Raw genomic sequence first — 25196 nt, forward strand, 5'->3', positions numbered from 1 at the left:
CAGATATAGAGAAAGACCTGCGAATAGAGAGGTAAAGTCGGACACGACTGAACGACTGAACAACAACAACAGAAAGAGAACAGATATGTATGATCTCTCTCTCTCTCTCTCTCTCTCTCTCTCACACACACACACACACACACACACACACAAATGGTGCTATATAAATACAATTATTGGCATATATTTTTCGTTGTTAAGTCGTGTCCGACTCTTCGTGACCCCATGGACCATAGCAGGCCAGGCCTTCCTGTCCTACGCTCTCTCCCGGAGTGTGCTCAAGTTCAGATTGGCACATAAACAGGCATGTTTGTCTGTGTGTATATGGGCACATATACACACAGACAAACATGCCTGTTTATACGAAAAGCAAAAGTAGCTGTGTTGGCCATAAGAAAAAATCCTAAATCCATATTAATGTAATACCTGCCTGGACCCTAAATCATCTAAAGCAGTTCTTCTCTTCCTAAATCATCTAGAGCGTTTTTTAATTTCATGGCTACAGTCACCATCTGCGGTGATCTTGGAGCCCAAGAAAGTAAAATCTGTCACTGCTTCCATTTCTTCCCCTTCTATATGCCAGGAAGTGATGGGGCCAGATGCCATGATCCTCAGGCACTCTGTCTATCAGGTCTAATTCCTGAAATCTATTCCTCACCTCCACTGTATATACATAAGGGATATGATTTAGGTCATACCCGAATGGTTTAGTGGTTTTCCCTAAGTTCTTCAATTTCAGCCGAAATTTTGCAACAAGAAGCTCATGATCTGAGCCACAGTCAGCTCCAGGTCTTGTTTTTACTGACTGTATAGAGCTTCTCCATCTTTGGCTGCAAAGGACATAATCAATCTGATTTCGATATTGACCATCTGGTGATGTCCCTGTGTAGAGTCGTCTCTTGTGCTGTTGGAAAAGAGTGTTTGCTATGATCAGCATGTTCTCTTGGCAAAACTCTATTAGCTTTTGTCCTGCTTCATTTTGTACACCAAGGCCATGCCTGCCTGTTATCCCGGTGATTTCTTGACTTCCTACTTTAGCATTCCAATCCCCTATGATGAAGAGGACATCTTTTTTTGGTGTTAGTTCTAGAAGGTGTTGTAAGTCTTCATAGAACCGATCTACCTCAGCTTCTTCGGCATCAGTGGTTGGGGCATAGACTTGAATTACTGTGATGTTGAATGGTTTGCCTTGGATTCATACTGAGATCATTCTATTGTTTTTAAGATTGTACCTCAGTACTGCTTTTTCCACCCTTTTGTTGACTATGAGTGCTACTCCATTTCTTCTAAGGGATTCTTGCCCACAGTAGTAGATATGATGGTCACCTGAATTAAATTCACCCATGCTTGTCCATTTTAGTTCGCTGATTCCCAAGATGTCGATGTTCAATCTTGCCATCTCATGTTTGACCACCTCCAGCTTACCTTGATTCATTGATCTAACATTCCAGGTTCCTAAACAGTATTGTTCTTTACAGCATCGGATTTTCTTTTCACCACCAGACACATCCACAGCTGAGTGTCCTTTCGGCTTTGGCCCAGCGGCTTCACTCTTTCTGGCGCTACTTGGAAATACCCTCTGCTCTTCCCCAGTAGTATATTGGACACCTTCTGACCTGAGGAGCTCATCTTCCGGCGTCATATCTTTTAGCATTTTGATATTTTCCATGGGATTTTCTTGGCAAGAATACTGGAGTGGGTTGCCATTTCCTTCTCCAGTGGACCAGATTTTGTCAGAACTCTCCGCCATGACCTGTCCGTCTTGGGTGACCCTGCACAGCATAGCTTATGGCTTCACTGAGTTACGCAAGCCCCTTTGCCACAACAAGGCAAATGAAGGGGATTGGGCAGTATAGAAATATAATAAATAAAATAAGGGCACAATCCTATGCATGTTTTGACAGAAAAGAAGTCCTACAGTTCCCAGGATGCCCCAGCCAGAGGGATGCTGGGAGCTCTAGGACTTCTAAAAGTCGAAACATTATAGGACTGCGGCCGTACATTTCTGTTTTTATCGTGTTCTTACAGTTTCATTCTGTTTCTATTGCTTTTACTATTATATTGGTGTAATGTGTTTTATTGCTGTATGCCGCTTTGGGAAGGCTTCTGCCCTGAACGGTGTGGCTAGGAAATATTTTAAACAAATACGTTAAATAAATTACACCGTAATTAGCCCAACCAAAAGGTTACCAAAAATGTGCAAGCTTTCGAGATCTCCAGATCTCTTCACCAGGCAAGATACGGCAAAAAGCAGTGAAGTGGGGGAACAGGAGAAATGAAGCCTCTGCCTTGACAGCGCGGTCAGGATATCTAGCTGTATCTATGCATATTTATCCGCTCATCTATATTTCGCGTTAGGCCGCAAAACTGTGGGGACCCAGGGTTGCTGGGTTTCTAAACCGGAAGTGCCTGGTTGGTCGTTCTCTCCCCCCCCCCTTCCCCCGCGGCACCCTGCGTCTGCGTTACGCCCGTTTCGCTGACGCTCCTTCCGGTGCGTGATCAATAGGGTCCCCCCACCTCCGCCAGCCCCCGTTTCCGGTCCGGTGGGGGAGGGGGCGCGGGGGCGCGGCTGAGGCGGCGGCGGCGGCTCCTGCGCACGAGACCCGCCGGGACGCGGAGGGAGAAGAGGCTGCCGCGCGGGCGGCGGCGGGCTTGGGAGTGACGCTGAGCGAAGGGAGCCGGGGGCCGCCACGGACCCCGGAGAGGCCAGGTGAGGGGTGGGGAGAGAAGCGGCTGTTTCTGAGGCAGAGTTGACGTCCGTCGAAGGGGAGGGCAGAGCCTGACGGGAGCAGCCCCCATCCTGGGCGAGGTTTACTCCCCAAGTAAGCCCCGCGGTGTCCAAGGGGAGCCACTCCTCAGTAAGGCGGCGTGCAGGTTTACTCAGGAGTAAGCCCCGCGGTGTCCCAAGGGGGCTTACTCCTGAGAAAGCCCCGTGGTGTCCAAGGGGAGCCACTCCTCAGTAAGGCGGCGTGCAGGTTTACTCAGGAGTAAGCCCCGCGGTGTCCCAAGGGGGCTTACTCCTGAGAAAGCCCCGTGGTGTCCAAGGGGAGCCACTCCTCAGTAAGGCGGCGTGCAGGTTTACTCAGGAGTAAGCCCCGCGGTGTCCCAAGGGGGCTTACTCCTGAGAAAGCCCCGTGGTGTCCAAGGGGAGCCACTCCTCAGTAAGGCGGCGTGCAGGTTTACTCAGGAGTAAGCCCCGCGGTGTCCCAAGGGGGCTTACTCCTGAGAAAGCCCCGTGGTGTCCAAGGGGAGCCACTCCTCAGTAAGGCGGCGTGCAGGTTTACTCAGGAGTAAGCCCCGCGGTGTCCCAAGGGGGCTTACTCCTGAGAAAGCCCCGTTGTGTCCAAGGGGAGCCACTCCTCAGTAAGGCGGCGTGCAGGTTTACTCAGGAGTAAGCCCCGCGGTGTCCCAAGGGGGCTTACTCCTGAGAAAGCCCCGTTGTGTCCAAGGGGAGCCACTCCTCAGTAAGGCAGCGTGCAGGTTTACTCAGGAGTAAGCCCCGCGGTGTCCCAAGAGGGCTTACTTCTGAGAAAGCCCCGTTGTGTCCAAGGGGAGCCACTCCTCAGTAAGGCAGCGTGCAGGTTTACTCAGGAGTAAGCCCCGCGGTGTCCCAAGAGGGCTTACTTCTGAGAAAGCCCCGTTGTGTCCAAGGGGAGCCACTCTGTAAGGCGGCGTGCAGGTTTACTCAGAAGCGTGCCCTGCTGTGTCCAAGGGGGCTTACTCCTCAGAAAGCCCCGCTGTGTCCAAGGGGACCTACTGTGTTCAGGTTTACTTAGGCTTAAGCCCTGCTGTGTCCAGTGGGACCTAGTCCTTAGTCGGGCTGTGTGCAGGTTTACTCAAAAGTAAGCCAGCATGATGTAGTAGTGAGAGTGCTGGACTGGGAGCCGGGAGATCCAGGTTCTAGTCCCCACTCAGCCATGGCAGCTCACTGGGTGACTTTGGGCCGGTCACAGACTCTCAGCCCAACCTGCCTCACAGGGTTGTTGTTGTGAGGATAAAATGGAGAGGAGGAGGATAATGTAAGGTGCCTTGGGTTCCTTGAAAGTGGAAAAAAGGCAGGATATAAATGCAATAAATAAATAACAAGCTGCACTGAGTTCAGCAGGGCTTACTTTCTGGTTATTAAACGTGCCTACGACTTTCGCCAAACACTGGAATCCTGTGTGCGTCCACTTGGACAACAGACCTGTTGAGGTCAATGGGGTTGACTCCAATACATGTGCTTAGGATTACAACCTATGGGCAGCCTTCCCCAACCAGATGTCCTCCACATGTGATGGACCACAACTCCCAGCAGTCCCCAGCCAGCCAAGCTGCCTGGAAGATGCTGGGAGTTGTAGTCTCACACATCTGGAGGGCACCAGGTTGAGGAAAGCTGCCATAATTTATTGTTCCATCCAAACAAAGCTATGGGGTAACAGTGTAATTTTTTGCGTGTTTCCTCAGAAGTAATTCTCCTTGTGTTCGGTGATGCTTACTCACAGGTAAGACATAGGTTTGCAGCCTAAGGCTCAGAGTAAGCTCCCTTGAGGTCAGTGAGACTTACTTCTGAGTAGTCATATAGAGTTTAGCTATAAGATTGTTATGCAGAGATTATTAATTTTTTTGATGGGGAACACAAGACTGGAAAAGAAACTGGGTATGGGTCATTATTAGGCATAGACAAAGTGTTTGCTCTGGGAGGGAGGAGGTTAATGTGATTCCATTAAAAAAGCAAATGCCATTACAGTTTATTGTGGGAGCAATGGTTATGCTGGGAAGTTTGGGGAGGCTTGGTTTAGGATGACAGGTGATGGAATGAGAGGATATTTAGGGATATTAGCATATATCGTTTGGAATTGTTCCATCTATTGCCATGGCACTTAAAAAGAAATTTTAGCACTGGGGTGCAGGTATTGATTTGTGCAGCAAAATTTTGGGGGGTATACATATCTGTTCAGAATGCTGAGATGCCAGATCAAGAGGAAGCTATGGGAGGTCACATTGGGTAGGGATGTAAATGTTGGGGGATCTGGTTGTGCAAAATTTGTAGGCCATTGACAAAGCTGCTAGAAAAGGGTACGAGTAAGAGGACCTTTTTTCTCATGGTACCTGAAATCTGAGAAGCTTTCTATATGAAATATACCTAGCCCGTCGGTTGCTCACTGTTCTGCAGACAGCAATGACTGTTTTATTCGAACAGGCTTTTTCCGATGTTGCTTTAGTCTAATGTGAGATCATTGGTATTGTTTTGATTGTATGTTGTTGCTTTTTGTCTTTTAAAAATGATTGGTTGTAGATGGGTTGTGGATTATTTTGTGAGATTTTTTATTCATTATTACTGTCCACCTTGATTATGTGTTAGAAGGGTGGATGCGAGTGGTGGGGATCAATAAATAATACATTATTGTGAAATATTACTTGGAGGGACAAGGATGTTGGTATGTTTTTCTCATGACGTTTTGGGGCTAGTTGAACAGAAGTAGTTACAAGTATCTTAGGGCGTGCGCTCTAGTTATTTGCATGGTTGGCTTTTGATCCTTAGGATATAGTGGTGTGCTCTGAAGAAGTAAGGATACAACAGTGAGACTTTTATTTCCCCTTTAAGGCTGTATTCTGAGGTACACATATTATGGAGCAAGTCCTGTTGAACTCTGTGGGACTTGCTCACATATAAGCATGCTTAAGATCAGACTGTGGATGCTGTTCAAAGATTGAAACTCAGATAAAGCTGCATGTCCACAAATGAACAGCAATCCAGCATAGCCCTGTGTTTGGTCAGTGAAACAAGAGGCATGGCAAAGCAAATATAATTTGACAGTGAACGCACAAAAGCGTCCTACAAAGGGTGAGAAAAACATTCTCAGGACTGAAATATTATTAAACTGTTTTGATGGGCTTTTCATGATTGCATTAATACTTAAGGTGTGGCTGTCCTCGCTCAAGTCCCTGTCTTTGGCGCTGGAGGCTAGTGGGGCTTTGCATTCATGTCTAATTACAACATTCGGCAACAATGCGTCAGTCTTGCTGGAACCTGCCAAGTAGAGTTGTTTCTGACCTGGGTGAGACCTGCAGGAACCAGAGTGGCTACAATGTATGTTCCTGCACCTGAGGTGTTTACCTGACACATCAACAAAATACCAAGTTGTGAATTATAGTGTTGTACCTATGGCAAATATTCCCTGTTTGCTCTCTGGTGGATTTCTACAGCAGAGGCACAATAGACGTTGCACAGTAATGTTCTTTAAGCATGTTCCAAGTGGGGCTAGGTACCTACAAGGTTTTACATGTTGCAGCTGTTTTACTTATGTATTTATTAGTTTGTATACTGCCCAACTGGCAAGTGCCTTTGGGGTAGTCTACAATCATAACACCCCAAAACAACAACAAAATAACCATAAAAATAAAATATACTTTTAAAAATACAGCAATAAAAGTATCAAAATAATGCAGTATTAAACACTGAAAATATTCAAAAACATCAAGGAGTCAGTAGTAAAATCCTAAACCCGTATGGGCACTAGTGCCACGTATGATAATGCTTGTGGTTACAAGGATATTGCCCTTGTAGTTTATAAACACTGTGTCAAGTACTAACTAGTTCAGGCATTAGAGGATTGTTTGTGACATTCTAATCTAACTGAAAGCCTGAGGCAAAGTACTGTTTTGGGGAGCATGGGGGTTGAGGGAAAGATCATACTGTGATCGTATTTCTTTAAAACTAGCAGATAGTTCAATTTATTAAACCGCTTGCTTAGAAGAACATTCGAGAGAGACGCGGGAAAGTCTTCCTTTTGTTTTGGTTGTTTGGTCCCTCCTAAAATAGGAGAGGGGTGTTTTATTGCCTCTTGAGACTGCACAGTTCAATTTAGCAAAACTTCCTTGTGTTCTTTTAGAGAGAGGATGTTTGGCTAAAATTAAGCATGCAATCTAGTGGCAATAAAACAAAATGTTTCTTCTACCTTGGTTGAAGGTAGAGGGGTGGTTGAATATGGACAGAAACTTGTTTCCAGTTGCTGTTTGCATTCTGTCTTCTCTTTATACATTACAATTCTGTTTTCATGAACATCCCTCTACGTGTTACTTGTCTAAAGTTGTGTGTGTGATTCATCCCAAGAAAGATCACTTATTTATTATTCATATAGTGCCATCAACATGCCTGGCACTTTCTGAAGTACAAGAGGACAGGTCTATGTCCTGAGTTGTTTACAAACTAAAATTCAGCACAGGGAGACAATAGAGGAAGGGGAATGAAATAAGGTGTTCTAGAAGGCAAGAATAAACAGAGGAAGAATATGTGTCTGTTTCAGCTATGTGTACTTAGACTCAGTTACTCTAGCGGGGTGGGGACTTCATGGCTAACTTCTGTTTATCCTTGTATAGCAGACAGACCTCTCATCAATTCTACTGTTACCTTTAAAACCTACAATTGCTTTCTTGATTCTGGATCAGAAGATACCTTTCCTTGAGGACAGTTGATCTCATAATTGCCAACTGCAAGTTTTCTTGTTACATCTTGTAAGCCACCTGATATTCACAGGTTACTACTGTGTTGATAGGGTATATCCCTGGGTCTGAAATGACAAAGTAGGTCTTACTAATAAAGGAACAGTTGCTAAGGGAGAGTGGAACTCTTTTTTCTTGGCACCCTGTTGTTGCTTCAGTGTTGATTGATAGTGCTGAATCCTAGTGAATCTCTTCTCTTTCCTGCCTCCCTTCCCCATTTTTCACAGGCATTACGCTTTTCAAGTTGTATTGGTCAGGGGCCTGTTGCTGTGGCAGTGAAGGGTGTTGCGATTAAAGACAGAAGCAGTGGAAGCTGGTGGCTCCGATGTCAATGGGGTGGTGCATCCGCTCCAGGTTTCAGTCAGAACTCTTATAGCCTGAGTTCTGACTGAAACCCAGAGTGGATGTACTGCCCCACTGACATTGGAGCCACCAGCCTCCCTTGGACAGAAGCTTGCCAAAGGGGGGGGGGGTGCAGGGGAGTGTGTATGTGTGTGTGTGTACGAGAGGAAAAAACCTAAGTGTTTAGTTGCACAAACTACTAGATATTTGAAGTTTGCCCCAGGGATTTTCTTTAGGAGTATCCAGACTTGACACCTAAACATTTGTGGCTGATGACTTGCCATTATTGTTCTGAGGTATTCTGATTTATATATTACATTTTATCTCACCCTTCCTCCAAGGAGCACAGGGTGGCATACGTGGTTCTTTCTCCTCTGTATTTTATCCTCACAACAACTGTGTGAAGTAGGTTAGGTTGAAAGATGGTGACTGGACCAGGGTTACCAAATGAGCTTCTTGGTTGAGTAGGGATTTAAAGCGGGGTCTCCACAGTTCTCAGTCTGCACATTAACTACTGCACCACACTGCCTATGGTCAGTATAATCGGGTGCACTGAGAAATCTGGGGCAGAACAGAGGGGCATAAACAGTCACTCTTTGATTCTGAGTGGCTCCTGCCTGGATTCTGATTGCCGTAGAATACACACAAAACTCCAGATTTCACTATGATCCTTGAATAATCTGATCAGGACATAGTAAAATAGTAAGCAAAGTGGGACATTTGTTTTGCATGCAAATAAGCTTCTGAATAAAGAATCCTCTAGTGTAGTTCATTCAGGATATAACACTGAGAAGTAAAATGGGTATTGGTTCTGGTTTTTACTGCTTGAATTTTAATTTTTTGTTTTGAAATTGTGTATTGAGTATTTGTGAGTCTCGTTAAAAAAATAGATGGAAATAGCATGCTCTAAAATATCGAGAGTCTAACAATAGTAAATGTTAAGAAATGTGGCAAGATGGGAGAAGACTGCTCCCTTTGCACAGATGAAGCCATTTCAGATACTGCTTTTTGTTTTGTGTGTGGGAGGGGGGGGAGGATGGTAAATGAGAAGTTAACTAGTTTGCAAAGAAATCTGGAATTTGAATAGAAGTGTGAATCTGAGACTTCCATGGATTCCCACTCCGGGGAGGACATGAGCTTCGCTTTCTGCTTCTTGTCCTGCAGGGAAGAAAGCTGAAAGAAATTTATACAGACCAATATTTGTGTTTCAGATTCTGTTGCTCTCTGAAGGCTTTGGCTGGAGTCTTGTCCAGCAGAACTCCCCTCTTATCACAGCCATGTTAAGGACAGGATGAAGCTGGAGGCTGTTGTGGAACAGCTGCAGAAGCAGCAGCAGCAACAACAGCAAGCCCCTCTGCAGATGGATTCCAGAGAGAGACAACAGAGGCAGATTAGAGAAACCCAGCTGCATTATGCTCAACAGCTGACGGTGCAGCAAGCTGCTCTTGCAGCCACATCTGGCAAGGCTTCGGGTGGCCCAGTTCTTGGTCCTTCAGCCAGAGTCCCACCTGTGCTGGAGGCCGCCCGAACATTTGATCAGAGCAGTATGAACTCGGAGGAGGAGGAAGAGGAGGAAGAAGAAGAAGAAGAGGATTTGGAAGATGGTGATCTTGAGGATGATGCTCCAAGAACTGGGAAAGATGCATGTTCCGCTTTGAAGTATTTTCATGCTTCCAAAGTTGCCCCCCACAACCAAAGAGTGGCTTCTTCCTCTAACCCCCCGCCAGTTCTAGGGGTGCAGCGGGGACAACAGGGAAAGGATGAGCAGGGTAAAGAGCCTATGAACCTTCCATATTCTGGCTCCACATCTGGGAGGCAGACCTGGAGATTGGATGAGCAACTCAAGCAGGTCAGTGAAAATGTTTCTCCCCCCTCCAAGGTTGACTGTTAATGTGAGGGGGTTTGAGCTTGGCGGTCCTAGAGGTGGGAACTTTTCTTGAGGGTACCGTTAGAGCTAGTCAACCAATGTCTTAGATGGATCAAGTAATGTTGCTATCTGTGACATAGTAGGAATGGCCAAAGAATCATGCTAGCTATGAAGTGCAAAGGAAGGGCCGTAGCTTAGTGGTAGAGCCCCTGCATTGCATGCAGAAGATCCCAGGTTCAATTGCTGGCATCTCCAGGCAGGGCAGGAAAAATCCCTGCCTGAAACCCTGAAGAGCCGCTGCCAGTCATTGTTGACAGTACTGGGTTAGATAGATGAAGGGTCTGACTCTGTATAAGGCAGCTTCCTATGTTCCGGAGCAAAATCTAATGTAGTCCAGCCACTTGAGCAATTTTGGTTCTAAAAGGAGAAGAAAAATAAATCCTAGGCCCTCATGCAGCTTCCTTGCAGCCTTTACAGGAGCAAAAACAGCAGGGAAGCCTTTGGCAGTCCCTGTGTTCCACAGTGGGCTCAGGAAGGAGAAATGCACAGGAGAAATACGATGAGTTTTATGTTTATGTAGGTGTTGAGAAGCCTCCCCTGCTCCCTTCCCTTCTGTTTGCAGTTAATACTGGCAGCTTTGGTGTGGCTGGCTGGAGAGAAATGGACAGTTGTTCTCCACACTGCTGTGTGTAACTCTTTTGTGGTCAAAGAGCCTTTTGGATGTTGCAATTCAAAAACATGCAGGGTGATGCAATTGGCAGAAGTTCATCCAACCTACCGAATCGGTGGTAAATGGGCCTCTGAGTGCAGTGTATTCACAAACCATCTTGAATGGGGGCGGTTGGCAGCATTTCGGCTTCATCTCCTGCATGCTTGTTGCTCAAGAGTGTCTGCTTTGTGTGGACACCCCCATAGGGAAGGAAAATGTTATAAACAGTGAGGCCCCAATGGTCATGAAATGCAAGCGGTCCAGCTTATGATATTTCTGTGGAAAGCTGAAATGTATGCAGAAAAGTGACCATTCCCAACAGCAGTAATTGGTGATGCAGTGTACACCTCTGCAAATAGTGAAGTAGGTGACTTCATCACAGGGGCCAGGATATTCCCCATGGCCATTGGTCTTCCTCAGATAACGTGCACAATTCAGTTGTGCTGTGATGTACAGAAATCTTTCGGGATGATATCTCTTCGGAATGTCACAATCTACTAGATATAAATAATCCCTGACAAAGATGTGTGATCTCAGCCATTGTAACTAATGTGCTGTGAATTTTGTCTCTGTTAACTTTGTGTAATGTGGAGGCACTGTGCTAACTATATGATATAAGCATGCCCTAAAAAGTTCCAGAGATTCCTGGCCTTTAATGTTAGGAACAGACAGTAGCTGCAGGAATGTTGGGTGTCTCCTGCCAAAGCTTTGCTACCATCTTTGGTTTGTTTTTTGTTATGGGATTTTTTCCATGCCTTTCCACTTCAAACAGAATGCTCAAGGTGGCTTACATCAAGTTAAAAACAATACATACCAAATAATTTTTAAAAATAAAAACTCAAAACAAAAAGAAAGCAGATATCAAGCAAACCATAACACCAGAGAGAACAAAAGCACTCATATCGAAGAGAGCACTAAGGCTAACCAAAAGGAAAAGGTCTTCAGTTTACAGAGAGGAGATTTCCTGAGACAAGGAGTTCTATGTCTGAGCACTTCACCTGACCAGGCCTTTTACTGTGTTCGCAGTAACTGTACTTCGAATGGCGACAGGATATGCAAGAGGGTCTCTCCTGCTGACTTGTCAGGTGGGATAGTACAGAAGGAGATGGTCCTTTAAGGCGCAATCCTATGCGTGTTTCAACAGAAAAAAGTCCTACAACTTCCAGGATTCCCCAGCCAGCCATGGCTGGCTAGGGAATGCTGGGAGTTATAGGACCTTTTTTCTGTTGAAACACGCATAGGATTGCACTCAAAGTATCCTAGTCTCAAGTCACATAGGGCTTCAAAGGTGATATCCAGCACTTTCAGCTTTTCTCAGAAACGGACTATTACATTCAATATGAAACTGGAGTAGTATTCTTCAAAGCAGGGGTGCAGAACCATTTTCTGCCCGAGTGCTAAGTAACATTTCGGAGAAGCCCTCAGGGCCTACATTTCAGTGGTGGGTGTGGCTGAAGGCAAAAAGGAATGGGACCAATAACAAAGGGGTGTGGTCAAAATACCAGCTTATTTCAGTAACTAAGCCTTAGACTAAGACTAAGTCATTTCAACCTTTTAAAATGGGGAAAAAACTGCACAAAACCCAGGAAACCACCCAACAATCAGTGGTTGAGGGAAACGGGGTGGGGCATTCTGTGGAACCTTGGTGGGTCAGATTTGGCCTGAGGTTCTGCACCCCGCTTCAAAGTGGTCAGCACTTTAGCAGCTGCATTTAATGATCTTTGAAGCAGCCCACATAGAGTGCAAAACATTAAGCTTATCTTGATAGTAACTGTGACATGTGTTTCAAAGGGGACGCTCCTTATAAGCTGTGCAAGGCAGTAGTTGTTTATGGAACGCCCAGATAAACTATATGGGTAGTGTCCAATGTCAGTCCTACATAGATTAGATCCATTGAAATGAATAGGACTTCAGTTAGCCATAACTAACTTCAAAAAATGTTAGTCTTGGCTTGGCTTCCTTTCCTATCTGTTTCCCATGGTGCTGCTGTATGCCAGCTATTTCGCAGTCCTTTGTGGGATGGGGGGCGGGGGCTTTGCAGGGAGTGGTGACTTGATCATCTTGAAAATGTGTCAGCATGCTTCAAACATACCTTTACATTCCAAGGATCTTTTATGCATCTTCACTGCATCTGGGAAATTGGCCCAGTGTATGTACACTGCTTTGGGGCACACCAGGGAAAGATCCCACTTGACTGCAAAATGCCCTTTGACATTAGCATGCCCGCAGTAAGCAGAGTAAGCTTTGAGGGTTGAGTCCTTATTAGTGTTACCATAATTGAAGTTCAGACAAAGGAAGGAGGATGGGAATACAATCTGGCAAGTTAGCTTCAGTCTTTCTCCATCTTGGGTTTATGGGGTGGCAGGGGGGAGGTCAAGAGGGACTTTAAAAGAAAAGGACCATGCTGAGAATAAACAGCTCTGGGAATGACGTCAGAGTGACCTTTATGGAAAAGGAGTTTGGTATTTCTTTTCCTTACAGTCTAGTAGCCTGATCCATAGGCTGGTGAAGCTGAACTTGCCTTTTATACTCTTTGAAGGTTTCATTTTACTGAGACATTTTAAAACCAAATTTCAATTTTGAAAAATTCCCAAGGCAAATACAAAAAATAAATAAAAGCAATATAAAATATAATTAATACAATCAAATAGACCACAACAGTAACATGACCAAAAGGCAGCACGGAATAGAATAAAAACTCAATTTCCCCAAAGCAGCAGTAAAATCTTTAATGTTAGTCAGTAAAAGCTCTAGCAAATTTAAACAAAACGTTGTCACTTGGTGCTTAAAACTCAGTAGGGTATGTGCCAGCCAAGTGTCCCTGGGGAGAGAATTCCATAACTGGGGGTGCCACCACTGAAAAGTCCCTATCTCCAGCTCTCACCTGTTTTAAGTTCAGAAGGTAGGGGACCTAGAGAAAGGACTGCAAATATTATCTTAATTGTTGGGCAGGTTCATGCAGGAGGAGGTGATCCTTTAGATACCCAGGTGGTAGGCTGTAAAGGGCTTTTTTAGTCCTATTGTGTCTTCCTGGGCAACAGCTTGGGCTGTACATGTATACTTAAATGCAAAGCAGCCATTTCTTCTGGGTAAACCATCTACCAAATATACCTGTCAAAGCCAGCCTGTGAACTTCTTGAGGGTGGTGATTTTTTTTTTTTTAAGTTATTGACAGGGGTGTTTCACTGTGAAGATTTAACTTGTTTCAAGAAGTTCCATAATAGTGCATCCCTCTCGTATTTAATCCAATAGACAGGATGGATACTCAGTGTAGTTCTATGTAATATAGAGGTGATTAACCTCTACACACACACATACCGGAACTTACCTAGGCCCTTAATTTCTTCTGAGAGGGCTTCCAATTTTGCATTGAATGAATAGCCCTCTACCCTGCAAGGCCCCAACCTCTGAGCAGAAATCCATTTTGTGGTGCAATGCCAAATTCCACAGCTGTGAGGCTGAAATGGTCTTATTTGTGTTGATACCTCTGGAAGCTATTGTTTTAGGATGCCTGTGGATTTTAGGCAGATAGCTTTGCACTGGTTTTGTGTACCACTAACTGCAGACTTTGAAAAGTTATAGGTTTATAGAATATACCAGTGCCTTTTTTTAATGAAAGTTGTGAAAATGGAAAAGAGAAGAGAATAAAGAGCAGATAGTTTTGACTGTCTTCACCCTCAATCTATCGAGTACTTAAATTATGAACCTTGTTCCATATCAATAGCAAATTCAGTTTCTCTTCCAAGGGAGGAGGTGTTCACTTTATTTGCATATCTGAAACATTGATACAGTTAGGAGAACGGAAATGTATTTTGGTACCGCAGGTACCAAAATACCTTTCTAAGATCCTGAAATGATAGCTGTGGTATGAAGTTTAACATGAGCTCTTTCATGGCTGAATATTGATAACTTGGGTCTCTGGTTGTTTCACTAATTTTGAGTAAAATTGGCTAATCTATCCTGGCTCACCTGAGTATGGGCCTGGTTTACCCATGCAACAGAATGATGTGGAGGAGTCCTGAGATGGTAAAATGAACTGTTCCACTTGTTACAGTTTTGAATAAGAACTATTGGGCGGTATACAAATATAAGAAATTAAGTAAGAAATTAATAAGAACAATAGAAGAGCCATGCTGGATCAGACCAAGGGTCCATCTAGTCCAGCATTCTGTTGACGCAGTGGCCAACGAGCTGCCTACAGGAAACCCACAAGCAGGACATGAGTGCAACAGTACCCTCCCGTGAATCCTCAGCTGTATGAAAACATGAATACCTCTTTGCAAGTAGATCACTAGAACAGCAAAGGGTGGGTTGGGCTAGAATGTTTCTGTTGATATGCTAGTTCTTGCAGATAATTTTTCCTGTGCAAAGGGACATTAAGAAATCTCATCCCCCCTTCCCCCCACATACAGTCTGAAGTGTTCCAGTTCACTCATCCACCTCAGGATTCTACCATATTCTGTACATGTAGGCCAGGACTGTGTTGGGGTGGCTAAGAATCCTCTCCTCTTGTGGTCACTCCTAAAGCTTGCAAGGGGTCGGGGAGGGGAATTTTGCTCCCTTTACCTGGACTTCCCTCCCCGCAAAAAACTCCTACACCTATACAGGTGGGAGAAATGGGATCTTTTGATCCCTCTTGGTAATGTTGTTCTGTCAAATAGTCTGTTTGCAAGTGCTACTTAAATTGGTTTTTAAATTGACCAGAATGGTCTTTTGATCTAAAAAGTGCTCTCTTCTACACTTGAAATTGATGGGTTCTGGACCTAAAAGGTGTTCTTGGCATCACTTTGCTGTTTTCCTCTTCATCCCATTTTTAAACTCAAGACTCCATCCCACTGCAGAGAAGTCAACTGAGTGATAACTTGAGGATTTTCTGTTACCAAGAGGACTTTCAGAAGGAGGATGGGTGTTGATGCTTGGCCGCTTTGAGTTCCATTCAGCCTCCCACAGCCAAGTAAATAATTGCAGAACACCCTTGCAGACAAAAGAGCTGGCTCAGCTTATGACATAGGGGCGGTGAGAATCTTGTCAGCACAAAATGAGGAGGGAGTGTTGGCTGCTTGTCAAGAGGCTGGCAAATCCCCAAAGAAAGGTGAAGGGAGCCGTTCAGCCTTTTCTCTCCTAACACTTCTCAAATCGATTTGGGCGCTATTGGCAAAAGCTACAGCAGCTACAGTAGTGAGGAGTATTGTGGCTGGCCATCATTGATTGGAGGAGAACTGAAAACTTTTTATGCAGGGAGGGGCATTCTTTTACTGCCGTTTCTTGCAGATGGCAAGATATGTCCCCTGTCTAGTTGCAGGCATAGCTAAGTAGCTTCTCGGGTTACCAGGGAGGAGAAGCACTATGCAGAGAGAACTGCAGCAAGTTCATTTTGAGTGCTTCTGCTCCAGTTCTTTACACATGGGGTAACGTTTAGCAGTAAGCTACATAACCCTTCCAATTGCAGGATTGAAATACTTGTGTATTTGTAGGACTTCATGACGTAGAAACGGTAGCAAGATTTTCAAATAATTGTTATCTTAGGTATGTTAGTTTGTGGGTGGTTGACTGGATACTGAGTGCTCCATACGTTGTGGTCAAAAGTGAAGTAATGCAAACCAAGCTTGCACTCAGGGTAGTGCATGTGATGTGGTATGTTTTTTTTTAAAGCTTTGCACATGCCAAATTTAGATGCTGCTGAGTAATTTGGAATCCAAAACATCTCTGCCTTGAATATAAAATCTCTGACATATCAAACCAACACACACACACACGCACACACATTATCTTTAATAATGCTTTCAACCAGTTTTCATGATTGGTGGAGAAAGTTTGAGGATTTGTAGGCAGTTCTTGACAAAATATTCTCTAACATGCATTGGAATATTTATTTATTTTCTTCTTGATATCTTACGAGCACAATCCTATGGATTGCGCTCCTGATAGATGGAGGGCTCCAAGATCAGAGCCCTCCATCTGTCCAAAGCCCTTCTGGCAAGAGTCAAGCAGGGCAGGAGGAATGATGGTAGTAATAGCACCTCCTGTTCCTCCTTAAAGCCCACCCACTAAATTCACTTAGACGGGCCTCTCAGCCCATCTAGCTGACGTGTTGGTGGTGGGTGCTGACAGAGGATCCTATGGCCTCTCCTTTTCTCTCCCTGCCCACCATTCCATCCCCTTTTTGTCCTGCCTGAGCTCCTCCAAGGTCGCTGTTGCAACTTTGGAAGAGCAACTGCGAGGAGCCAGGGACGAGGAAGAGCCTGCTGTTAGGTTCCTCCTCCCAAGGTTGTTAGAGTGTCTAGGGGGAATCCTGTGGTCCCAGGGACACTCTCCCAAGGACATTGGATTGCTCTTTAAGTCCATTTGGATTGTAATGTCCTCAGGACAGGGACCCCTGTCTTGTTACTCTGTTCCCAATGTTTCGTCACACTATGCAGTAGCCAAGAAACAGATTCTAGGACGTAGCTAAGCTGATAGGAGCAAACTTGGTTCTCAGTGGCTGGGATCACTCAAGTCTCTAGGGCAGGGTGTAAAAGTTAGCCTCTACTACAATGGTGCTTCAAGTACCACCACACTTTTTTCTGTCCTAATTAAGAACATAAGAAGAACCATGCTAGATCAGACCAAAGTGCCATCTAGTCCACCGTTCTGTTCACACAGTGGCCAAGCAGCTGCCCATGAGAAACCCACAAGCAGGACATGAGTTCAACAGTACCCTCCCACCCATGTTTCCCAGCAACTGATGTACATAGGCGTACTGCGTCTGATACTGGAGGTAGCATTGTAGGACTGGTAGCCATTGATAGCCTTATATTGGCAGTTTTATTTTCAGTTCCTTTCCTAATTATGCCTAACATGGAATTTGACTTTTTCACAGCAGCCACACTCTGGTTTGACACTTTCATCAAGCTGTCCACCACAACCCCAAGATCTCTTTTTGGTCAGTCACTGCTAGCTGAGATCCCATCCGCTTATACTTGAAATTGGGATATTTTTGCCAAACACCCTTCACTTCTCACTTGCTTACAATGAACTGCATTTGCCATTTTAATGCCCATTCTCCCAGTTTGGAGAGAGCCTTTTGGAGCTCCTTGCAATCCCTTTTTGTTTTAATTTGGTGTCATAATTTGGTGTCATCAGCAAACATGGCCACTTCATTGCTCACTCCTAATTCCAGATCATTTATGAATAAGTTGAAAGGCATTGGTCCCAGTGCAGATCCCTGTGGGAACCCAGTGTTTACATTCCTCCATTGGGAAAATTCACCATTTATTCCTACTCTCTCCTTTCTGCTCTTTAACCAGTTACTGATCCATAAGAGGACCTTTCCTCTTATTCTAGGACTGCTAGGTTTGCTCAGGGGTCTTTGCTGAGGGACTAAGTCAAGCCTTTTGGAAACCCAAGTAAACAGAGTCTACCAGATCACCCCTGTCCACATGTTTATTGACACTCTTAAAGAACTCTGTAAATGGTTAGTGAGACAGGATTTATCTTTGTGGAAGCCACGTTGATTCTTTTTCAGCAGGGCTTGTCCTTCTATATGCTTACTAATTTTATCTTTAATAATGCTTTCAACCAATTTACCCAGAACAGAGCTGACCGGCCTGTAATTTCCTGGGTTCTCCCTCAATCCCTTTTTTAAAATTGGTGTTACATTGGGCAGTCTCCAGTCCTCTGGTACAGAGTCTGGTCTTAGAGACATGTTACATATTTTTGTTAGAAGATCAGCAATTTCGCATTTGAGTTCCTTAAGAACTCTAGGATAGATAACATCTGGGCCTAGTAATTAATTAACTTTTAATTTGTCATTAAGGTTGAGAACTTCACCTTTCTTCACTGTTTGCCTCAGTTCTTCAGACACCCTTCCTGAAAACATCAGTTCAGGCACAGGTATCTGTTGTATATTTTCTGCAGTGAAGACAGATAAAAAGAATTCATTCAGCTTCTCCACAGTCTCCTTATCCTCCTAATACTCCTTTAACTCCACTGTCATCCAGCAGTCCCACTGCCTCCCTAGTTGATATATTGAAATAATTACTTATTGTTGGCCTTGACGTTGTTAGGGATATCCTCCTCAAATTGCTTTTTTGCAGCTCTTATTGTCTGCTTGCACCCCATTTGTGCAAGCTTGTGCTCCCTTTTGTTTTCCTCATTTGGGCAAGACTTCCATTTTCTGAAGGAAGCTTTCTTTTCTCTAACAGATTCATTGACACTGCTCATTAACCATGCTGGTGACCTCTTGGACTTGGTGCGACTTTTCTAAGTAAATGGTTGCCATGCATTGCTATGGGGAAAATTAAATCTTGGCACTTGTGGGGAGATGGTTACGATGAAGGCCAAACTTGCCTTCCACCTTGGACGCTGGCTGAGTGGTTCAACGCAGTCTTTGTGTTGGCACTATATGTGTCTGCACTTTGTTCATTGTGAATATATAGTAACGCTGCCCATCCACACACACATGTCCACCATAATTATGGGCATTTTGCTTTGTGTGTATGTAATGCTAGTTAGTGATGTTTCATCACCCTTTGTTTAACCAAAGAACAGACTGGGCTATATATATAGCTGCCAGCTCAGTTCTCAGTGGCTGAGCCCCCCACAGCCAGAGAGTAGGTTTCCATCCATCCCAACAGTGTTCCTAAGCACACCATTTGTGTTCTTTCCTGTAACTAATGTTTGACACGCAGTCTTATCGGGAAGAAGTGAAATGTTGCATTTGGGGACATCATTGTGGGAAGGACAAACGTTGCTTCCTGCCTGTAGTATCCCTTGTCTCAAACCTGTACCTGAAAACCTGCTCTCTAGCCCTGTCAGTGGCTCAGTTTAGTCAGCACACCAAGCCATGGTTTTTTCTAGCCATAGTTTAGAACCCAAAGCATGACTTGAATTTTTGAATATACGGACATGCCATGGTTTACAGCTGCATGTCTTTTGGGGATACAGGGAGAGAGTGGGCAGAGGGAGAGGGAAACAAACAACCCAGGGTTTAAGAAAATAAATCACAGTTGGTTTGGTTGACTGCCAGACAAATCCTGGGTAGGGCAACAAACCATGGTTTAGCCATGGATTAAATAAACCATGGGTTAGTGTGATGTGCAAGCCAGGTCAATTATCATCTTTTCAACTTACTGCATTGTTGTTCCAAATTACTGCATTACTGTTAAAATCTCAGATCATTTCTTATTGGGGAAAACATCAAATTACAGGGTCCTCCTATTCATTTTGTTTCTATTCAAATCTAATGGTGGGCATTAATTTTGTCTGCCATTAAATCCATGATATTTCTGAATGGACCATTCAGCTCTTAAGCCAATAAGATAGAGGGAGAGGATCACACATGCTGAAGGGAGCTATTTCTTCTGCTATATATTTTTTCTCAAAAGATTGTGCTGAACCAATGTGTGTTTCAGGATAATTTGGAAGTGGCTTGAATGTGGGGAGCGGATGAAGTTTTTCAGGCATAGATCAGCGTGGCAGAAAGGGAAGAACTAGACTGATTATATGTAGTGGGATAGGAGGAGGAAAAGAAAGAGAGATCAAAGTGTGTGTAGACCTATAGAGTCAATGTGGCTATAGAACTGAATCAAGATCTCCCAAGTCAAGTCCTAGTCCCATCTCTGCCTTTCTGTGGCCTCAGTCCATCTCAGGGTCAGATCTGTAAAATGGGAATAATGGCAATCAGTCTCGCAGGGTGGTTGTGAGGGCAAAAGACAATAAGAATTGTAAAGCACTTGCAAAAAAGCAAAAGCATTGTCTGCAGTATTATTAGTAGGATACTGATTTAGTAGTAATGAAAGTCTAAGACGGATGGGAGAGCCTTTTATAAATGTAGGTATTTTTACCCTGCCTTTTGACCTTCAACCTCAAAGTAGCTTTGAATTCTTCGTTTAAAACAATATTCATGTAAAACCAAATGATCTACAATAAAGTAGAAGCTCCCAGACTTCGCAACCACATAAAACACAGTCAAGCAGGAAGCAGCATATAAAAATGTTATTCTTTTGCCACTGAGAGCCCATGCAAAAAGGACCATTTTTGCCTAGGGCCTAAATGTTAGTAAATTGGGTGCCTGGCAGATAGATGTGGAGAGGAAGTTCCACAAATGAGATACCATCACAAAGAAGGCCCTCTTCCCTCTAACCTCTCACCTTCCCTCTGAAGGCAGAGGCACTTGAAGCAGAGCCTCAACTGAAAGGCTTTACAATCAAGTAGGCTCTTATGTGAGGACTATAGCGTGAAGTGCTGTGCAAAGCGAGGAGCATGTGGGAAAGGTGAGTAGGGGAAGGAATCATGTGATGAGCAGTGGTGGAGACATCAAGTTAGCTGGTGGTTTCCCCTTCCATTGTTTGGACGAATGCTCTTTGGGTTGGAGGACTTGAGCAGCTGCAAAACTCACAGAAGTTGTTAAAGAAGCCTAATGAAAAGAGGGAACAGGTTAAGTACGTGTTCAGAATGTAGTGTGTTTCCTATTTCTCACCCTTAACCTTGATCAGATACATGCTTCTCAAGGATTTAGAAAGCTGCAGATTTCAAACCGAGTGAGCTCTTGTACCAGTAAGAAGGGGTGGGCTTATTTTTCTGCTCTTACAAAATGTAACAGGCAGCATAAGGTGTGTGTGAGATAGATAATTGCTACTCTTCTTTCAGAGTGCTTGAGAGCTTCCAGTACAGGGTAGTAATCCTGATCTTATCAGAGTTTTGTACTACAACAGTTTTTTTCCCCTTTTTAACAGCATCTGGTTCACTTCCGATGGCTCATCTCCACCCACAGAAGGAATTTCTGTTGATTCTCCAATAATCCTCAATTCACTTCTCTCCCCCCACCCCACCCCTTAACTCAGTGTGTGGCAAAGCCTGTGTAATGAAGTCAAAATGGTTCCTTGGACAACATTGCCTTATCTTAAGATGGGTGTTCATTGTTGGAAAAAACACCACTTAAGAAAACAGTAAGGCTTGAAAATCCTGATAAAGTTTGTTGTATAGTAGAAAAGGCCAGGGGCCTACAAAGAAACAAGGGCTAAAATAATGAAGCTGGGCAGCCATGTAGCCTGCTATTGGGAGAGGCATCAGATAGGGCTGAGTCTCTTATATCACACAAATTTGCAATGCTGGATTTGTCTTGCATTGGCTGTTGTTCCTGGACCACCTTAGAGGTGGTTAGGAACAATTCTCACCAATTCAGACTGATAAGGAGGCATTCGTCTTTCTACCAGATCTAGGCTTAGCAGTTGTGATTTGTACCGCATTAGCCTTGAGGCTAGATGACAGTAGCAGACTGTATGTGATGCTGTCTTTGAAGACTAGTCATAGCCTCTCCTGAATGCAGTGGCCCACCTCTTGAGTGGTTGATACATGTTACACCAGCCTTCCTGAGCCTGGTGCCCTCCAGATATGTTGAACTATGACTCCCCTCATCCTCTCTGGCCAGCATGGATGTTGTAGTCCAACACAACTGGAAGGTGCTAAGTTGGGGAAGGCTGCATTTCACCATCTCAAGCAATGGCAGTGGCTTTCTGCTTTTCTACTCCCACTGTTAAGTTACTGCTTTTGACTTTTACAGCCATAAATAGTTTGGGCACTTCATATTAATATTAAGTGGCTTTACATGCACTGCATTGAGCTCCTGAAGTGATTATATAAAACAACAACAACAAGTAAGCCAGTATCTGAAATAACCTCCCTCGCTTTGCCAGGTATTCTCTGAAGATTGATCGAGTGTTCCTCTTCCTATTGTTTCTGTGTGCAAAGACCATGACCCACCAGGAGGTTTTCCAGCTGTAGAGCTGGGAAAAGGTGCAGACAAGGTCCACAGAAATGATCATGGGGCTGAAGCAATTTTCCTGTGAAGCAAGATTATGACATCTGGAGATTTTTAGCTTAGAAAGAAGACAAGTAATGCGGGGACCTGATAGAGATGTGTAAAACTATACATGGTGTGGACAAAGTGGATAAGGATAAGTTTTTCTTCCTCTCTAATACTGGAACCTGAGGCCATCCAATGAAGCTGATTGGTAGGAGGTTAAGAACAGATAAAATGAAGGTAGTTATTCACACAGAACATAGTTAAGCTGTGCAATTTGCTACCACAAAATGTAGAGACAGCCATCAATCTGGACAGCTAAAAAGGACTAGACCAGTTTATGGAGGATAAGGCTACCAATGGCCACTAGCCATGATTGCTATATATTACTTCTTGTATCAGAGGCAGTATGCCTATAAATGCCAGTTCCTGGGATACACGAGTGGGAGGGTGTTATTGCACCCATGTCCTGCTTGTGGGCTTCCTGTGGGCATCTGGCCACTATGGGAGCAGAATGCTGGACTAGATGGTCCTTTGGTGTAAGCCAGCAGGGCTCTTCTTACATTCTTATGCATGAGTGCTGTTGAAATGAAGACCCACTAGCTCTGGAATCCCTTCCCTGTAGGATTGAGGTTCTTCTTGAAATGATGTACAAATATTAATTACCTGGCATTTGATGGCTGTGGCTAACCTGGTGTGGAGGTTGTCGTTACAAGTTTAAATTTGGGTTTTGTACTTTTTTTTTTATTTGGATGACTTTCTAGTTAGAGTTATTTTTATGCTTTTGGTTTTCAGAAGGTTGTGATTTGTCCCAAATCTTCAGTTTGGGGCAGGAGAGAATGACAAACAGATAAAACTAACTGTAATAATAGGGACCAAAGTGTTCCATAGAGAAGGTGTATGGAAGGAAGCAGTTCTGGGGATCATCAGTAGAAAACTAAAACTTTAAGGCAGTAGCCATTTTGAGATCCTTTTTTAGAATTGCACAGACCTTATTCCAGATTTTACTCTCCTGTTGCATCATTTTTTAAATTTTATTTTTTCAAAAGAAATTACAAACAATACCCCACATTAATATTATTATTAAAATCCCTCCCCAATCTCTCCCCCCAGTTCAAAGAGTTTCAGGATTCTTCTTCTCCCTTTTCTATTTCTTTTCCAGGATAATATATTAATTCATCCTGTTTCATTCCTTTATTGTCGTTGTCTTCTTTTCATGAGTCCCATGGATTTCTATAGGTTTCCACCAAGGTTGTTCCATTTGACTCATTTTTCATACAGTCTATATATTTTTGCCAATCCTTCTTGAAAGTGTCTCTTTTCTTTATTCCTCTGTCCTGTTGCATCAATTTATAATGTTTGCAGCAGCAAATATTGCAGTAACGGTGATAAAGGCCTTTGGGCCTTGATTTGTTCCTCCAGAATGAAGGCACCACTGGACTTTCATCTTGGATGCTACTATGCCATCTGTCAAAGTCAACCTTTAAAAAGATACTGATATGACTGGGGTTTCACATAGGCAGAGTACAAAGTGTATAAACACAGGGAAGGTTCTTCTTTATGATGAGCATTGGTTCAGAGCTCCATGGAAGGGTTCCTTGAATAATTTGCAACTTTGCTTCTGAAGAAATCAAAATGAAAAAAAAAGTGTTAGGATTGTGTTAGGAATTTCTGTTTCTGCCCTTGAAGAAAGGGTTAACTGGCTTTTGCAAAAGGGGGTGGAGTTGGTGGGGAAACTGAAATTGTTTTGGACATCTGAATTCCACTCTAATAAGATGTTCCAGGTGGCTAGGGAGTAATCCTAAAATAGCTGCAGCTCTAATTGCTTCTGTAAAGTCAGGCTTGCAATCTCTGGGGAGGAGCTGCTCCCTGGCGTGCTTTGATAGCTAGCTAACCTTAGAAGGTGTGTTTGTGGGACGGAGATGGAGGGGAATGTTGCCAACAGGTTCTTGGGATGCCCTGAAGGTCTAAAACTGCCTCCCCTGCCCCTCTCTCTCTAGAGCAAAACATTTCCGAATCCTTATCTGTAATATCATTCTGTTAGAGATTTCAGGTGAATGCAAGGATCCAGCGTTTCCCTCCACCCATCCATCTTATAAATCTGTTGTAATTTCTTGCTAATGTCGATCTAAAACACAACTGAAAATAGCATATTCCATACTCAGTAATTTATTCAGGTAAATGTGCACGAACAGTGTCTAGAGCAAATAAAAGCTTGCTTGGGAACAGAGATGAGATGGGAATAAAGACAAGCCAGGATCAAGATGTAGAGGACCAAACAGGAGTTTAGATACCTGCTTAGTTGCTTGAGGCAGGGAAAATGGCTGCTAGAGTGACTAAAAGGAAACCACTTGGGAGAGGAAGTCCAGAGGCTGCAGAGATGGGATGAGTGACCTCTTGGCTGATGCCAAGGCTGTGTGTACTTTGTGTATTATCATTATCATCAGTGATGTACCAGAGTATTGCTAATTCTTCAGCTTGAAGAAATGGATTATGTAACAGGTAAATGAAGCAGATTTGCCTGACCTTTCTCTCTGTATAATTCTGTGATGTTGTTTTTTAATAGTTCACACATTTTTCCCTTCTGCCAGTCATAGGACAGAGTAAGTGGCTATGTCCTGCCCTGAATCCTCCCCCCTGCCCTGAACCCCACCCTGCAACCACCATTGGAGGTCAGGCTAGATTGATTTAAATCATGGGTGGGGAACCTCAGACCTGAGGCCCACATCTGGCTTTCCAAGGTTCCCCAGATGGCCTGTCCTTTCCCCTGACCCCATCCCCTTTCTTCCATGCACTGATCATTGGGTGGTTTCCTGGCTTTTGTTTAGTTTTTTCCCATTCTAAAGGATTGAAATGGTCCTCCTAAAGCTTTATTACTGACAGCGACAGCTTTAAGCTACAGTCAGGGCCAGAAATATTGGAGTTTTGGCAATTGGCCTCTGTACACCACCACATTGAAATTGAAAGGAAACACACCCAGATGGGAGCGAAGTTAGGACTCTCAGCTGTAA

The 25196-nt window shown here is 44.0% G+C and overlaps 1 protein-coding gene across 1 annotated transcript in view; it reads left to right on the forward strand.

Annotated features, from left to right (window-relative positions):
* Nucleotides 1-2551: 2551 nt before the first annotated feature.
* The window catches only part of ARID3B (AT-rich interaction domain 3B), a 58430-nt gene continuing 35785 nt past the window's right edge, over nucleotides 2552-25196 (forward strand). The window contains exons 1-2 of the mRNA XM_084816890.1: nucleotides 2552-2710; nucleotides 9039-9676. Of these exons, the coding sequence (XP_084673016.1) occupies nucleotides 9119-9676 (558 nt within the window). The 5' untranslated portion in view covers nucleotides 2552-2710; nucleotides 9039-9118. The remainder of the gene's footprint in view (nucleotides 2711-9038; nucleotides 9677-25196) is intronic.

Source organism: Heloderma suspectum, chromosome 11, assembly GCF_057233095.1.
Source record: "Heloderma suspectum isolate Gila_16-S chromosome 11, 16-S_ref, whole genome shotgun sequence".
NCBI lineage: Eukaryota > Metazoa > Chordata > Lepidosauria > Squamata > Helodermatidae > Heloderma > Heloderma suspectum.